A 17,610-nucleotide genomic window follows, 5' to 3' on the forward strand; every position below is an offset into this window, starting at 1 on the left:
TATATCACAACAGATAGCTTCTAAATGTCTCAAACTAAATGTTGAATGATGGACATTTATTATCAGTACACCAAGATTGATTAGATACCAAATTTGACTATCAGCTGTCTTGTGGCCTTTCTGCTTTCTAGGGGAAGGTTCCTCACATGTTACCCTACCCAAATGATAATATCTGTGTTAATCTTTATGATGGATGGGGAAGTAAATGAGTGATTTGATCAGAGCAAGTCCATTCCACTCTTGGCTTCCAGGCACATTCATTTCCGTCATAGATTGCAGATAAGCACCAGGGTCTTGAATTTTGTCCACATCTTTGCTCAGAGACATATATGTGATGTGGAAATGCCGGCGTTGGACTGGGGTAAACACAGTAAGGAGTCTCACAACACCAGGTTAAAGTCCAACAGGTTTATTTGGTAGCAAACACCACTAGTTTTCGGAGCCCTGCTCCTTCGTCAGGTGAGTGGGAGTTCTGTTCACAAACAGTGCATATAAAGACACAAACTCAATTTACAGAATAATGAATAATGATTGGAATGCGAGTCTTTACAGCTAATCAAGTCTTAAAGGACAGACAATGTGAGTGGAGAGAGAATTAGCACAGGTTAAAGAGATGTGTATTGTCTCCAGACAGGACAGCCAGTGAGACCTTGCAAGTCCAGGCAAGTTGTGGGAGTTACAGATAGTGTGACATGAACCCAAGATCCCGGTTGAGGCCGTCCTCAGGTGTGCGGAACCTGGCTATCAGTCTCTGCTCAGCGACTCTGCGCTGTCGTGTGTTGTGAAGGCCACCTTGGAGAATGCATACCCGAATATCAGAGGCCGAATGCCCGTGACCGCTGAAGTGCTCCCCAACAGGAAGAGAACAGTCTTGCCTGGTGATTGCCGAGTGGTGTTCATTCATCCGTTGTCGTAGCGCCTGCATGGTTTCTCCAATGTACCATGCCTCGGGACATCCTTTCCTGCAGCGTATCAGGTAGACAATGTTGGCTGAGTTGCAAGAGTATGTACCGTGTACCTGGTGGATGGCGTTCTCGCGTGAGATGATGGCATCCGTGTCGATGATCCGGCACGTCTTGCAGCGGTTGCTGTGGCAGGGTTGTGTGGTGTCGTGGTCACTGTTTTCCTGAAGGCTGGGTAGTTTTCTGCGGACAATGGTCTATTTCAGGTTGTGCGGTTGTTTGAAGGCAAGAAGTGGGGGTGTGCGGATTGCCTTGGCGAGATGTTCGTCTTCATCAATGACATGTTGAAGGCTCCGGAGGAGATGTCGTAGCTTCTCCGCTCCGGGGAAGTACTGGATAACTCTGTCCGCCGTGTCCCATGTTTGTCTTCTGAGGAGGTCGGTGCGGTTTTTCACTGTGGCGCGTCAGAACTGTCGATCGATGAGTCGAGCGTCTTATCCTGTTCTTATGAGGGCATCTTTCAGCGTCTGGAGGTGTCTGTTGCGATCCTCCTCATCCGAGCAGATCCTGTGTATTCGGAGGGCTTGTCCGTAGGGGATGGCTTCTTTAACGTGTTTAGGGTGGAAGCTGGAGAAGTGGGGCATCATGAGGTTATCTGTGGGCTTGCAGTATAGTGAGGTGCTGAGGTGACCGTCCTTAATGGAGATGCGTATGTCCAAGAATGCAACCGATTCCGGAGAGTAGTCCATGGTGAGTCTGATGGTGGGATGGAACTTGTTGATGTCATCATACAGTTGTTTCAGTGATTGTTCCCCATGAGTCCAAAGGAAGAAAATGCCATCGATGTATCCAGTGTGTAGCATCGGTTGAAGGTCCTGTGCGGTGAAGAAGGCTTGTTTGAACCTGTGCATGAAGATGTTGGCATATTGAGGTGTGAATTTGGTCCCCATGGCTGTTCCGTGTGTCTGGATGAAGAACTGGTTGTTGAAGGTGAAGACATTGTGGTCCAGGATGAAGCGGATGAGATGTAAAATTGCATCTGGAAACTGGCAGTTGTCGGCGTTGAGTACTGAGGCAGTTGCAGAAATGCCATCATCGTGGGGGATGCTGGTGTAGAGTGCTGAGACATCCATTGTGACGAGCAGTGCTCCTGATTCAACTGCTCCATGTGTGCTGAGTTTCTGTAGGAAGTCCGTAGCGTCGCGCCAAAAGCTGGGGGTTCTTTGTACAATGAGTTTCAGGATTCAGGGTTTCGGGCAATGGGACCCTGTGCGAGAACCTCTCCGACTATGTCGAGGGCATCCTGATGTTATGTTATGTTCTGTTTGTGAACAGAACTCCCACTTACCTGACGAAGGAGCAGTGCTCCGAAAGCATAGTGGCTTTTGCTACCAAATAAACCTGTTGGACTTTAACCTGGTATTGTGAGACTTCTTACTGAATTTCATTAGCATCGTGGAGGTCCTGAAGCTGGACCGAAAAGCAAGGGGCAGCCCCACCTCAGCCATTTATGAGACCTATGGCTACATTTTATGGCGCTGAAGCAATTAATTACAAGGTGAGAATCTGCCCCCCAAGAACTGGAGGCCAATCAGAGGGCCAGCAGTGCCGATGGGAACAGTGGCTGACTGAGACTGCAGTTGTCCAAAATGGATGCTGACCTTCCCAAATGATATGTGGGGTTAGGGGTAACTGAGGTCAATCATGCTGGTTCTACAGGGGCCATAACAGGCCCTTCATGGACCGCAGAATGCTTGATCATTAAGGGCCTCCCAACCTGCGCTCACAGGGAGGCTGTCAGATTATGCTGTGGGTCTCACCGTCTTCCCTGCCACTGATAAACTCAGTAGCTTTGGGAACACGGTAGGCTCCCCATCCCTACAAATTTATGCCCCCCGCACTCCCCCGCACTCCCCGACTTCTGGGCCATTCATAAAGAACAAAGAAAATTACAGCACAGGAACAGGCCCTCCGAGCCTGCACCGACCATGCTGCCGGACTGAACTAAAACCCCCTACTCTTCCGGGACCATATCCCTCTATATCCATCCTATTCATGGATTTGTCAAGATGCCCCTTAAAAGTCACTATCGTACCTGCTTCCACTTCCTCCCGCAGCAGCGAGTTCCAAGCACCCACCACCCTCTGTGTATAAAAAAAAACTTGCCTCCTACATCTCCTTTAAACCTTGCCCCTCGCACCTTAAACCTATGCTCTCTAGTAATTTACTCTTCTGCCTTGGGAAAAAGCTTCTGACTATCCACTCTGTCCATGCCCCTCATAATCTTGTAGATTTCTATCAGATCGCCCCTCAACCTCCGTCATTCCAGTGAGAGCAAACCAAGTTTCTCCGACCTCTCCTCACAGCTAATGCTCTCCATACCAGACAACATCCTGGTAAATCTTTTTCTGTACTCTCTCCAAAGCCTCCACATCCTACTGGTAGTGTGGCGGCCAGAATTGAATACTTGGTACAGTGGAACCCTGATTTAACGCGCCCCGATTTAGAGCGAATTCGGATATAACGCGATGAATCATTGGACCCTTTTATTTCCGCTAAAAATTGGCAAATTTAGCGCGACCCCGATTTAGCGCAACCCTGCTTTTTGCGCGATAACATCTTATGGACCCCAACTATCGCGTTATAACAGGGCCGCACTGTGTATAGTGCGGCCTAACAAAGGTTCTATAAAGCTGCAACATGACTTGCTATTTTTAATACTCAATGCCCGGCCGATGAAGGCAAGCATGCAGTATGCCTACTTGACTATCTTCTCCACCTACATTGCCACTTTCAGTGACCAGTACACCCAGATCCCTTTGCCTATCAATACTCTTAAGGGTTCTGCCATTTACTGTATATTTCCTATCTGCATTAGACCTTCCAAAATGCATTATCTCACATTAGTCTGGATTAAACTCGATCTGCCATCTCTCCGCCCAAGTCTCCAACCGATCCATATCCTGCTGTAACCTCTGATGGTCCTCATCGCTATCCGCAAATCCACCAACCTTTGTGTCGTCCACATATCAAACTATACAAACCAGTTACATTTTTCTTCAAATCATATGTACTACAAACAGCAAAGGTCCCAGCACTGATCCCTGAGAATACCTCAGTCCAACGCCGGCATCTCCACATCAAAACTCCACTTGTCACAGCCCTCCATTCAGAAATGCATCCTTCCACTGCTACCCTCTGTCTTTTATGACCGAGCCAGTTCTGTATCCATCTTGCCAGCTCGCCTCTGATCTCATGTGACTTCACCTTCTGCATCAGTCTGTCATGAGGGACCTTGTCATAGGCCTAACTGAAGTCCATGTAGACAACATCCACTGCCCTACCCTCATCAATTATCTTCGTCACTTCCTCGAAAAACTCGATCAAGTTCGTGAGACATGACCTCCCCTTCACAAAACCATGTTGCCTCTCGCTAATATGTCCACTTATTTCCAAGTGGGAGTAAATCCTGTCTCGAAGAATCCTCTCCAATAATTTCCCTACCACTGACATATGGCTCACCGGCCTGTAATTACCTGGATTATTCTTGCTACCCTTCTTAAACAAAGGAACAACATTGGCTATTCTCCAATCCTCTGGGACCTTCCCTTTAGCCACTGAGCTTACAACGATTTCTCTCAGGGCCCCAACAATTTTCTCCCTTGCCTCTGTCAGTATTTTGGGGTATATCCCATCAGGCCCTGGGGACTTGTCTACCTTAATGTTTCTCAAGAACTCCAATATCTCCTCCTTTTTGATCTCAACATGACTCAAACTATCTACACACCCTTTGTGACGCAATACTGACGCAAAGTACTCATTTAATACCTCGTCCATTTCCTCTGGCTCCACACATAGATTCCCTCCCCTGTCCTTGAGTGGGCCAACCCTCTCCCTGGGCTACCCTCTTGCTCTTTATAAAGCCTTGGGATTTTCTTTAATCCTGCTGGCCATTGACTTTTCATGGCCCCTTTTAGACCTCCTTATTTCTTGCTTAAGTTTCTTTCTACTTTCCTTGTATTCCACACTTGCTTCATCTGTTCCCAGCCTCCTTGACAAATGCTTCCTTTTCCTCTTTGACTAGACTCACAATATCTCTCTTTAAATCCACATCTGGCATGTGGGAGTCTCTTAAGGAGCAGTTGATAGGAGTGCAGGACAGGCATGTGCCTGTAAAAAGGAAGGACAGGAAAGGTAGGATTCGCGAGCTGTGGATAACCAGGGAAATTGTGGGTCTAATCAAAAAGAAAAAAGAGGCATACATAAGGTCCAGGCAGCTAAAAACAGATGAAGTACTGGAGGAATACAGAGAAAGTAGAAAAGAACTCAAACAGGGAGTTAGAAGGGCAAAAAGGGGTCACAAAATGTCCTTGGTAGACAGCATTAAGGAGAATCCCAACGCATTTTATACGTACGTTAGGAACAAGAGGGTTGTCAGAGAAAGAGTCGGACTTCTCAAGAACAAAGGAGGGGAATTATGCTTAAAACCCAAGGAAGTAGGTGAGCTCCTAAATGAATACTTTGCGTCAGTATTCACAAAGGAGAGGGACACGTTAATTGTTAGTGTCTCAGAGCGATGTGTAGACCCGTTAGAACAAATCGCAATTACGAGGGAGGAAGTGTTAGGTGTTTTAGGAAGCATTAAGGTAGACAAATCCCCAGGGCCAGATGGCATCTGTCCTACTGAGAGAGACAAGAGATGAAATTGCTGGGCCTCTAACAGAAATCTTTGTTTCTTCATTGGACACAGGTGAGGTCCCAGAGGATTGGAGGATAGCAAATGTGGTCCCGTTATTTAAGAAGGGTAGCAAGGATAACCCGGGTAATTATAGGCCGGTGAGCTTGACGTCCGTGGTAGGGAAATTGTGGGAGAAGATTCTTAGAGATAGGATCTATACACATTTAGAACTGAATAGTCTCATTAGCGATAGACAACATGGTTTTGTACGAGGGGGGTCATGCCTCACAAATTTGGTTGAGTTTTTTGAGGAGGTGACAAAAATGAACGATGAGGGAAGGGCCGTGGATGTCGTCTGCATGGATTTTAGTAAAGCATTTGACAAGGTCCCTCATGGCAGGCTAGTGCAAAAAGTTAAATCTCATGGGATCAAAGGTGAACTAGCTAGATGGGTACAGAACTGGCTTGGCCATAGAAGACAGAGGGTTGCAGTGGAAGGGTCTTTTTCTGATTGGAGGTCTGTGACTAGTGGTGTTCCACAGGGCTCTGTACTGGGACCTCTGCTGTTTGTGACGCTTTCCGCCACCTTCATGATCCTAAATGCATCCAGCTGCTGCTCCAACCTATCCATGTGGTCTGTAAGGAGTTGCAATTGGGTGCACTTCCTGCAGATGTAGTCATCCGAGACGTTGGAAGCGTCTCGGATCTCCCACATCTCACAAGTGCAGCACTTAACCCCACTGACCAACATTTCTATCACCAATTAAATTATTTAGGTAATAGTTTAGTTAACTTGTTTACTGTTAGTTAAAGAAATTGTTAGTTATTGATTTTAGAGAGAGTGTCAAGGATTTGTTTTGATTTAACCACTAAAAGTTGCTGAAGATCAGGTCGCACGACACTCAATTTTTACAAATTATAGGGCGAGGTACTCCTCTTTGAATGGTTAGGTGTTAGTTCACGGAGGGGGGCTCCACCTCAGCTTTATAACAGTATGCGTGTTTAAATTTCTCCTAACTTGTAGAATTTTATCTTTTTTTAATTTCCTCCTCTTCATAAATCTAAATGAATTTCACTAGAGAATCTCTTCTGACCTATCTGTTCTCCTGATGTTGTTCTGATGTTTGATTTGGCAATTGTTAAGACTGCTCAGGAAGGGATGGGCTACCTCCATTCAACATTTTGTTTAGCCTGTTGTGTCCGTCTGCCCTGGAATTCAATTGGTTCTCCTTGTTCACAGCTGCTTCATATAGACAAGCGTCGTGAGTACCTGTACCAGCTCCAGGAGTTCATGGTAACGGATAACAGCCGCAATTGGCGCTTTCGATATGAACTCGCAGAGTAGGTATTCTGAGTACTGTTTGTTTGCTAGCAAATCTGGAACTGTTATCTTGCAACCATGTCTGATTGAGAGCAATTCTCCAAAATGGATTAGAGTACTGGTTTAGTTGTCTGAATTCAGCATAATAGATAGAAAACATGTGAGGTATAAGCCTGTATCCTCACAACTTATGATGTGGAAATGCCGGCATTGGACTGGGGTAAACACAGTAAGAAGTCTCACAACACCAGGTTAAAGTCCAACAGGTTTATTTGGTAGCAGAAGCCACTAGCTTTCGGAGCGCTGCTCCTTCATCAGGTAAGTGGGAGTTCGGTTCACAAACAGGGCATATAAAGACACAAACTCAATTTACAAAATAATGGTTGGAATGCGAGTCTTTCCAGGTAATCAAGTCTGAAAGGTACAGACAATGTGAGTGGAGAGAGGGTTAAGCACAGGTTAAAGAGATGTGTATTGTTTCCAGACAGGACAGTTAGTGAGATTTTGCAAGCCCAGGCAAGTCGTGGGGGTTACAGATAGTTTGACATGAACCCAAGATCCCGGTTGAGGCTGTCCTCATGTGTGCGGAACTTGGCTATCAGTCTCTGCTCAGCGACTCTGCGTTGTCGTGTACCGTGAAGGCCGCCTTGGAGAACACTTAACCGAAGATCAGAGGCCGAATGCCCATGACCACTGAAGTGTTCCCCAACAGGAAGAGAACACTCTTGCCTGGTGATTGTCGAGCGGTGTTCATTCATCTGTTGTCGTAGCGTCTGCATGGCCTCCCAAGAATGGGTGAATGAACACCGCTCGGCAATCACCAGGCAAGACTGTTCTCTTCCTGTTGGGGAACACTTCAGCGGTCATGGGCATTCGGCCTCTGATCTTCGGGTAAGCGTCCTCCAAGGCGGCCTTCACGACACACGACAACGCAGAGTCGCAGAGCAGAGACTGATAGCTAAGTTCCGCACACATGAGGACGGCTTCAACCGAGATCTTGGGTTCATGTCACACTATCTGTAACCCCCATGACTTGCCTGGGCTTGCAAAATCTCACTAACTGTCCTGGCTGGAGACAATACACATCTCTTTAACCTCTCCATTCACAATGCCTGTACCTTTAAGACTTGATTACCTGTAAAGACTCGCATTCCAACCATTATTTTGTAAATTGAGTTTGTGTCTTTATATGCCCTGTTTGTGAACAGAACTCCCACTGACCTGATGAAGGAGCAGCGCTCCGAAAGCTAATGGCTTTTGCTACCAAATAAACCTGTTGGACTTTAATCTGGTGTTGTGAGACTTCTTATTGTCCTCACAACTTATGCAGTGTTCAAAATATGACTTGTGTTAAAAAGGTTATAACATTTTAAGAACAATATCTACAGTAAATGGCCTAATAAGTGTGGGTGACAGCAACATGCTGGCCACTGCAAACATATACAGCTGATTGGACTATAAGTGGAGTGAAGTGCGAGCTGACTTCATGTATTGTATTCTGCCTCCCACCTGTTCCAGAGTTTGCTTTCTCTCTCTTCCTTGCCCTCCCCACAGGAAGCAGAGTTGTGCTGAATCCAGTTGCAAGGGCATGGGCTGCCCTCCAGTGCCTTGACTGTTTGTCAAACATCCTGTTATTCTCCCATAGTGTCTGGCTCTGCAGTATTTGTGCATCATTTTGATGTCTAGAAGAAATAATATTTTGGGTTTATGAACTCGAAGAGAGAGTTGATTGGGTTCAATCAACCAATAATGTTAAAACAGTACCCCCCCCCCCCCCCCCCCCCACTGTCCATTCCTTATGTGATGTAAAGGCAGCATCTCTGCCTCTATTGTAGTTAACAAAGGTTCACATAAAACAGGTGACAGTCTTAACAATTGCGTGAAGAAGTAAAATCACAAAGCAATGCTTTCAGAATTGGAAGTGTTTTCCTTAAAATGGAGAAAGGGACAGAGTAAAATGGCACAGTTTTTCATTCAGCTCAGAGTATTATAGATAGGCAGTTGAAAAAGAGGAGAATATAAAGGGATATAGGTGCACCAGTGGAATTAGAACTAATGCCACAGCCTGTTTGTGCATTTCAATTTAATTTCTATATTTATTGGGTAACATTTGAGTGGCATTTGTAACAGGCAGACTGTAAAGATGTTCGATATGGCAAGGTGCCAGATTATTTCTGGGCTTTTCTATGTGATGTGAGCTGTGTGAAGTGAAGTTTAGAGTTGTGTGCGCTTGTCACCTGTTTTATGTGAACCTTTGTTAACTACAGTAGAGGCAGAGATGCTGCCTTTACATCACATAAGGAATGGACAGTGGAGGGCGGCTCACTGTTCTGTAGATCAGGAACTGCTGAACTTGATTCAATAAAACAAATGCAACCTTGTTGGCCTTGAATGAATACTTTTAAGTATGACACTTAAGCTTAGCTCTTATGCAGATATTTAACCCATTGTGGCTGTAACAGTGACATGAAAATCATGTGGGACAAAAAAATTTCCCTTCAACTCTACTCCCCAAATGACTTTTTTGGATTATCCAATGATTAAGTGAGCCATACAGACCACGAGAGTCCCAGATCTGTATTTGAACTGAGTAAGCCTGTCTGGTAAATGTGCTAATTCGCTTTGGCGTCTCTCGTTTAGGGAAGGCAAGATTAGCCAGGATTTGTGTACCTAACTCTCTGCACTAGTTGTGATGTCCCCTGCAGACATTCTGTTTACCAATACTTCTGTGTGGCGAGTTACCTGAAGGTGTCTGGTGGAACTGTACTGTGACCGGTGACAATTCTTTAAGGAAAGGTGTGGGCTGAATTGGAAAAAGGAAAATTTGTGTTTTTCACTTTGAAACATTGCTCTTGACCTATTTCAGACAAGTAATTTTGCTGCTGGAGCTCTACAACCCCAATGATGTGCACGACTATCTGCGACACATTGCTCTCTCCCTGTGTTCTGATAAGGTTGCTGAGGTTCGGTGGATTTCATTCAAGTTGGTATGTGTGACACAGTGCTGCTGTATCATGTTATTGCTGAATTATGTTTCAGTTTTGTCTACTTCTCATTGATTTATCTTCACTTGGAATTTGGGGCTTTCTTCAGCTTTTGGGAGCCCTCCCCATGTCCAAATCCTCAGCCTGCAACTCTGCATGTACTTGTTTAATTTTTAATTTCCCATTCTGAAATGGGAAGCTTCAGTTAATTGCTCAGTAATTAGCTGCTTCTCTAGCCTATCAAGGTAGAAATGGATAATAGAATCGAAACTTATCTCAGGTCTTCGGAACTCCTCAAAAGGCAGTGGAAGCAGAATCTTTGACTATTTTTAAGGCAGAGCTAGATAGATTCCTGATTAACAAGGGAGTGAAAGGTTATCGGGGGTGGCCGAGGGGGGGAGATTCAAGGTCCACTTATAGGTGACATTTCAGTGCATTACCAAGTGTCTGAAGTGCTCCTTGTAAGGAGAGTTAGACTGAGGTCTGGTTAGGCCGATGTAGAAGGTTCCATGGTACTTTTACCTGCAACAACAATTTTCGTTCATACAGCATCTTTAACTTAAAAATGTAATTGAAGAATAAAGGGCCTTTAATGCAAAAATTCAAGAACCTTTACAGTTCATTTTCTTGAGTGTCCACAAGTGTGACTGCTTAGACCTTATTGTGCATAGTCGCTGGTCAAAATGCCATTGAGTTATGTAGCCTTTTGTATTTTTAGTACAGTAATGTGGGGTATGAACTATTAATCAGGAGATTAGAGAAGTATGAAGCATGGGTAATACAGTAGACTGAAGGTTGATAAGCCCTTGGGACCTGATATTTCACATCCCGGAGTGTTGAAAGAGGGAGCTGTGGAAATAGTAGATGCATTAATAATCATCTTCCAAAATTCTATAGATTTGGGAATGGTTCCTGCAGATTGGAAGGTAGCAAATGTCACCCTACCATTTAAGAAAGGAGGGAGAGAGAAAATGGGGAACTACAGACCTGTTAGCCTTACATCAGTCATAGCAAAAACTCTGTTCTATAGGATGTGATAAAAGAGCGCTTGGATGATAGAACACTGACCATGCTGCCCGTGTGAACTAAAACCCCCTATCCTTCCGGGGATCATATCCCTCTATTCCCATCCTATTCATTATATGCCCAGATGCCCCTTAAAAGTCACTATCGTATCTGCTTCCACTACTTCCTCTGGCAGCGAGTTCCAGGCACCCACCACCCTCTGTGTAAAAAAAACTTCACTGATACATCTCCTTTAAACCCTGTCCCTCGCACCATCTTTCCTGCTTACCCCACCCTAGTAATTCACTCTTCCACCCTGGGAAAAAGCATCTGATTATCCACTCTGTCCATCCCCCTCATAATCTTGTAGGCTTCCCTCAGATCGCCCCTCAACCTCCGTCGTTCCAGTGAGAACAAACCAAGTTTCTCCAACCTCTCCTCATAGCTAATGCATTCCATACCAGGCAACATCCTGGTAAATCTTTTCTGTACCCTCTCCAAAGCCTCCACATCCTTCTGGTAGTGTGGCGAATTGAACACTATATTCCAAATGCGGTTTAACTACGGTTCTATAAAGCTGCAACATGACTTGCCAATTTTTAAACTCAATGCCCCAGACAATGAAGGCAAGCATGCCATATGCCTTCTTAATTAACTTCTCCACCTGCGTTGCCACTTTCAGTGACCTGTGTACCTGTATACCCAGATCCCTCTGCCTATCAATATACTTAAGGGTTCTGCCATTTACTGTATATTTTCCATCTATATTATACCTTCCAAAATGCATGACCTCACATTTGTCTGGATTAAACTCTATCTGCCATCTCTCCGCCCAAGCCTCCAACTAATCTCTGCTGCTGTATCCTCTGATGGTCCTCATCGTTATCCGCAATTCCACCAACCTTTATGTCGTCCACAAACTTACTAATCAAACCAGTTGCCTTTACCTCCAAATCAGATACAACCTCTCCTTCACAAAACCATGTTGCCTCTCGCTAATACGTCCACTTATTTCCAGGTGGGAGTAAATCCTGCCTCGAAGAATCCTCTCCAATAATTTCCCTGCCACTTACATAAGATTCATCGGCCTGTAATTACCTAGATTATCCTTGCTACCCTTCTTAAATAAAGGAACAACAATAGAGGACCTGCAGAGTTTCACTGGCTGTCTTTTCTGGAGACAATACACATCTTTTTAGCCTGTCTTGATGCTCTCTCCACTCACATTGTTTTGTTTCTTAAAGACTTGATTAGTTGTAAGTATTCGCATTCCAACCATTATTCATGTAAATTGAGTTTGTGTCTTTATATGCTCTGTTTGTGAACAGAATTCCCACTCACCTGAAGAAGGGGCTTAGAGCTCCGAAAGCTTGTGTGGCTTTTGCTACCAAATAAACCTGTTGGACTTTAACCTGGTGTTGTTAAACTTCTTACTGTGTTTACCCCAGTCCAACGCCGGCATCTCCACATCATGACCTCCCCTGTAGCCAGTGAGGATACAAAGATTTCTCTCAAGGCCCCAGCAATTTCCTCCCTTGCCTCTCTCAGTATTCTGGGGTATATCCCATCAGGCCCTGGGGTCTTGCCTACCTTAATGTTTTTCAAGACCCCTAATACCACTTCCTTTTTAATCTCAACATGACCCAAACTATCTGCACACCCTTTCCCAGGCTCAACATCTGCTCCCAATCTACATTTTTCGGTTCCTGCCTAATGTTGTTGTAATTAGCCTTCCCCCAATGTAGCATCTTCGCCTGAGGACTACACTTATTTTTATCCACCAGTACCTTAAAGCTTACAGTGAATTGTTGTCACTGTTCCCGAATTGCTCCCCTATTGAAACGTCAACCAATTGGCCAGGCTCATTCCCTAATACCAGGTCCAGTACGGCCCCTTCACAAGTTGGGCTATCTGCATTCTGTTTCAAAAAGTCCTTCTGGATGCTCCTTACAAATTCTGTCCCACCCACGACCCTAGCACCAAGTGAATCCCAGTCAATATAGGGGAAGTTTAAAATCTCCCACCACAAGAACCCTGTTACTTTTACACCTTGCCAAAATCTGCCTGCATATCTGTTCCTCTATCTCCCGCTGGCTGTTGGATGGCCTATGGTAAACCTCCAACATTGTGACTACACCCTTCCTATTCCTGAGCTCCCCCCATATTGCCTCGCTGTATGAGCTCTCCGAGGTGTTCTCCCGCAGTACAGCTGTGATATTCTTCTTATGATGTGGAGATGCCGGCGTTGGACTGGGGTAAACACAGTAAGGAGTCTAACAACACCAGGTTAAAGTCCAACAGGTTTATTTGGTAGCAAACGCCACTAGCTTTCGGAGCGCTGCTCCTTCATCAGGTGAGTCATCTATATACTTATATATATATATATATATATTCTCACCTGACGAAGGAGCAGCGCTCCGAAAGCTAGTGGCGTTTGCTACTAAATAAACCTGTTGGACTTTAACCTGGTGTTGTTAGACTCCTTACTATATTCTCATTAACCAGTAGTGCAACTCCCTTTTACATCCCGCTCTATCCCACCTGAAATATCTGTATCTTGGAACGTTAAGCTGCCAATCCTGTCCTTCCCTTAACCAAGTCTCTGTAATGGCAACAACATCATAGTTCCAAGTACTAATCCAAGCTCTAAGTTCATCTGCCTTACCTGTTACACTTCTCGCATTGAAACAAATGCACTTCAGTCCACCAGACCCTTTTGGATCAGCAACCATACCCTGCTTGCTCTTCTTCTGAGTCTTGCTGGCCCAACTCTCTAGTTTCCGTTCAGTCAATTCACCTTTGCTTATGTCCCCACCCCCCTGTCAAACTGATTGGGCCTAGCCAGCATGGATTTATGAATAGGAAATCATGTTTGATGAACCTGTTGGGGCTTTTTGAAGATGTCACTAACAAAATTGTTAAAGGGGAGTCAGTGGATGTAGTGTAGCATACTTGGATTTTCAGAAGGCCTTTGATAAAGTCCCCCACAGGAGGTTGGTTAGCAAAATTAAAGCACATGGGATGGACTAATGATTGGCTAATGGGCCAATCAGTAAGAGAGTAGGAATAAACAAGTCATTTGCACATTAACATGCTGTGATGAGCGGGGTGCCACAGGGATCAGTACTTGGGGCCCCGGCTGTTCACAATATATATCAGTGATTTGGATGTGGAGACCAAATGTAATATTTCCAAGTTCGCAGGTGGGAATATGTGTTGTGAGGAGGATGCAAAGCAGTTTCAAGAGGATTTGGACAGACATGGTAAGTGGGCAAGATCATGGCAGATGGAATATAATGTGAAAAAATATGAGATCTACTTTGGTAGGTGGAATGGATGTACAGAGTATTTGTTAAATGGTGAGAGATTCGAAAGTATAGATGTACAATGGGACCTGGATGTTCTCATCAATGGGTCACTGAAAGCTAACATGCAGGTGCAGTAAGCAATTAATGTTTAAAGTTTTTTAAAGTTTATTCATAAGTGTCACAAGCAGGCTTACATTATCACTGCAGTGAAGTTACTGTGAAAATCCCCAAGTTGCCACACTCTGGCATCTGTCGGCTATACTGAGGGAGAATTTAGCATGGCCAATGCACCTAACCAGCATGTCTTTCAGACTGTAGGAGGAAACTGGAGCACTGGGAGAATATGCAGACTACGCACAGTGACCCAATTAAGACTAATGTTATGTTGGCCTATATCAATAGAGGATTCGAGCCCAAGAGTAGTGAAGTCCTGCTTCAATTGTTTAGAACTTTGGTTAGACCATACTTGCAGTACTGTGTACAGTTTTGGTCTGCTTACCTTGGGAAGGATATCATTGCAATAGAGAGAGTCCAACTCACCAGAGCTCACCAGACTTTTTCCCGACTGTCCCAAGAAGAGAGATTTAGGAAACTGGACTTGTCTTCGCTAGAGTTTCAAAGAATGAGAGATGATATCCTCAAAACCTACAAATTACTTAAACGGATAGGCTCAGGTAAGATGTTTCTCCCGGTTGGGCAGTATGGAACCAGGGGACACCATTTCAAAATAAGAGGAAAGCCACATAGGACCGAGGATGAGGAGAATTTCTTTTACTCAGAGGATTGAGAATCTTTGGAATTCTCTACCCCAGAGGAATGTAGAATCTCGATCATTAAGAGTAGAAATTAACAGATTTCTAAATGCCCATGACATTACAATTAAGATGTGCGGGTTAGGTTGATTGGCCAGGTTTAAAAAAAAATTGCCCCTTAGAGTCCTGGGATGCGTAGGTTAGAGGGATTAGCGGGTGAATATGTGGGGATAGGGCCTGGGTGGGATTGTGGTCGGTGCAGACTCGATGGGCCGAATGCCCTCCTTCTGCACTGTAGGGTTTCTATGATTCTATGATTAAGGGACACAGAATGTGGAAGAGAAAAGGCATCGGGCTGGATCAGCCATGGTTGTGTTGAATGGTGGAATGGGTTTGATGGGCTGAATGGCCTACTATGTTCACTTCTCCAGTGGGAGTTGCTTTTAAATGATTGTTTACCCCAAACATTTGTGCTCCAACATAGCTCCTGTATTGTTTTCAGAATATTCCAGCCTCAGCCAAGCTGATGAAAGGTCAGGACCCTGAAATATTAACTCTATTTTCTCTCCATGGATGCTGCCTGGCCTGCTGAGTATTTCCAGAATTTTGTTTCATTCCAGTCTCAGTTTGTGGCACCCAACAGAGTTTGCACTTTGACATCCAATAATTTCTCATGCCAGTTAGATTCTTACCATTTGAAGTAATTATCTAAACCTTAGCCTTATGAAGCAGGAGGAGGTTTGCACTGGCCCATTAATTCATCTTCAAAATTTTAGCTGTGTAGACCTTTGGACTGTCGACCACCAAAGGAAATTAGCTTTTAAAAAATCTCTAAATGAAATTCAGCAACTTGGAACTGTTGATAACGTAAGCATTTCAGAAGAAGACCAACAAGTTTATATTCTGGACTTCACACATTCAGAATTGAAAATTGAATGAAGAAGCATTTTAGCAAGATCAGAAAGTGGGGACTGGGATTGGGAAGAGAGAGGAAGCACTGGGATCCCTGTTACTTCCTGCATAATTTCTGTTTGTAAATGTTGGGATAATGGGGCCACACAGGAAGGTTACCAAAGTAATACCCTGAAACCCCCACAATGATGGCCAAATTCAGGTGTTTAGCAGGAGCCGCTCCTGGCACTGGAGCTTGTTTTCACTAATACACATTGTTTGTTGCTGTTATTATTTACCAGGTAGTGGAGATCCTAAGGAAGTTCTATGCAACTGCCACTGACCCATTAGCCGTAAACTTCATGAATGAGCTCACAATTCGGTTTTGCCACTGCGCCAAGTGGATTGGACGTCAGGCATTTGCCTTCATCTGTCAGGTGAGTGAACGACTGAGCAAAATAATTCCTTCTATTATTAAAATGGCATCACATTTTTCACCGCTGACTCTGAGAACATTTGGTTGGGGGCTAGAGGATTGAAAACAGAATCAAGGTTAGTTGTAGTTTTCTGCTGCCCCCAACCCCATTCCATCCTACCCACTTTCCAGGTTCACGCATGGTCTCTTGGTGACCTACCATACAGGTAAGCATTGTAATCGATCAAGAGTTGTTGTCCTTCAGGAAAAAAGGCAAGAAAAATGTTTTAAATACAAGAGATGTGGTGAAGCAGTAAAGGGCCTTAATTGATGACAAATAGTTGCTCTGAAAAATAAAAAAAAATTAAAAAGACCCTCTCATTTCTATGCAGGCTGTTGTGGAGGAGGAATGCATGCCAGTGAGCCAGTTTGTTGAACACCTGCTTCCAAGTCTGCTTGGTTTGGCTACTGATCCTGTTCCGAATGTTCGGGTGCTGCTTGCCAAGGCACTGAGGCACACGCTGCTGGAGAAAAGTAAATATAAAAATGCATAGTGCTCCTAAAGGAGGGTATTAGTGGTTTAAAGCAATGAACACCTTGCTGTGGGATCCTGGGGGTTATTATTCACATAGTGAGCCACACTGTTTTCAGCGAGATTTTAATAATTGGCATTGGATATGTTTATATATTATACCAGAGTCGTGCGTGCGTGTGTGATATTCCAATCTGTCAGCACATTGCCCTCCACTGTCCAAAGTTTGTTTGGATTTGGACAAGGCCTGAGTGTACAGCATGGATATTGAAACATCGACTGTCTCAGCTTACAACACTAATGAAATGCTACATTTATTTAAAAACCTGTTCTTCAAATTCCCCAGTGGATTAATGAGTAAGCTGTAGTACTGACCCTACAGGAGGTTCCCCTGATTATCCCAGCCCAGGGATCAGTGTACTGATCTGAGCTGAAGTTTGGACTGAATGAGGAGAATAAAAACAACCCAAGTTCTTCAGGGCAGTGCCCTCGTCCAACCATCTTCAGCTGTAACATCAATAACTTTTCCTCCAACATAAGGCCAGGAGCACACAAGGCCAGTTCAGTGAAGATTGTACAGCATTCAGTACCATTTGTAACTTCTCAAAATAGTAAACAGTTTGTGCCTGCATGCAACAAGACCTGGACAATATCCAGGCATGGGTTGACAAGTAGCAAGTAACATTTATGCCATGCATGTGCATGTGGTCAAGTAATGACCATCGCCAAGAGAGTCTAACATTACCTATTCGCTGGCATTACCTATTGCTCACCATCAACATCCTGGCGCCTACCATTGACCAGAAACTGAACTGGACCGCC

General features: G+C 44.5%; 1 protein-coding gene across 6 annotated transcripts in view; it reads left to right on the forward strand.

Moving 5' to 3' along the window:
• Window positions 1-17,610, forward strand: part of ppp4r1l (protein phosphatase 4, regulatory subunit 1-like) — a 204,106-nt gene that overhangs the window by 183,377 nt on the left and 3,119 nt on the right. For 5 of the 6 annotated variants that reach the window (XM_078236343.1, XM_078236344.1, XM_078236348.1 and 2 more), the window contains 4 exons: window positions 6,821-6,921; window positions 9,768-9,888; window positions 16,144-16,278; window positions 16,649-16,790. In XM_078236343.1, coding sequence (XP_078092469.1) covers window positions 6,821-6,921; window positions 9,768-9,888; window positions 16,144-16,278; window positions 16,649-16,790 — 499 coding nt within the window. The remainder of the gene's footprint in view (window positions 1-6,820; window positions 6,922-9,767; window positions 9,889-16,143; window positions 16,279-16,648; window positions 16,791-17,610) is intronic. The other variant, XM_078236347.1, reaches the window with a different exon arrangement.

This window comes from Mustelus asterias, chromosome 20 (assembly GCF_964213995.1).
Source record: "Mustelus asterias chromosome 20, sMusAst1.hap1.1, whole genome shotgun sequence".
Taxonomy (NCBI): Eukaryota; Metazoa; Chordata; class Chondrichthyes; order Carcharhiniformes; family Triakidae; genus Mustelus; species Mustelus asterias.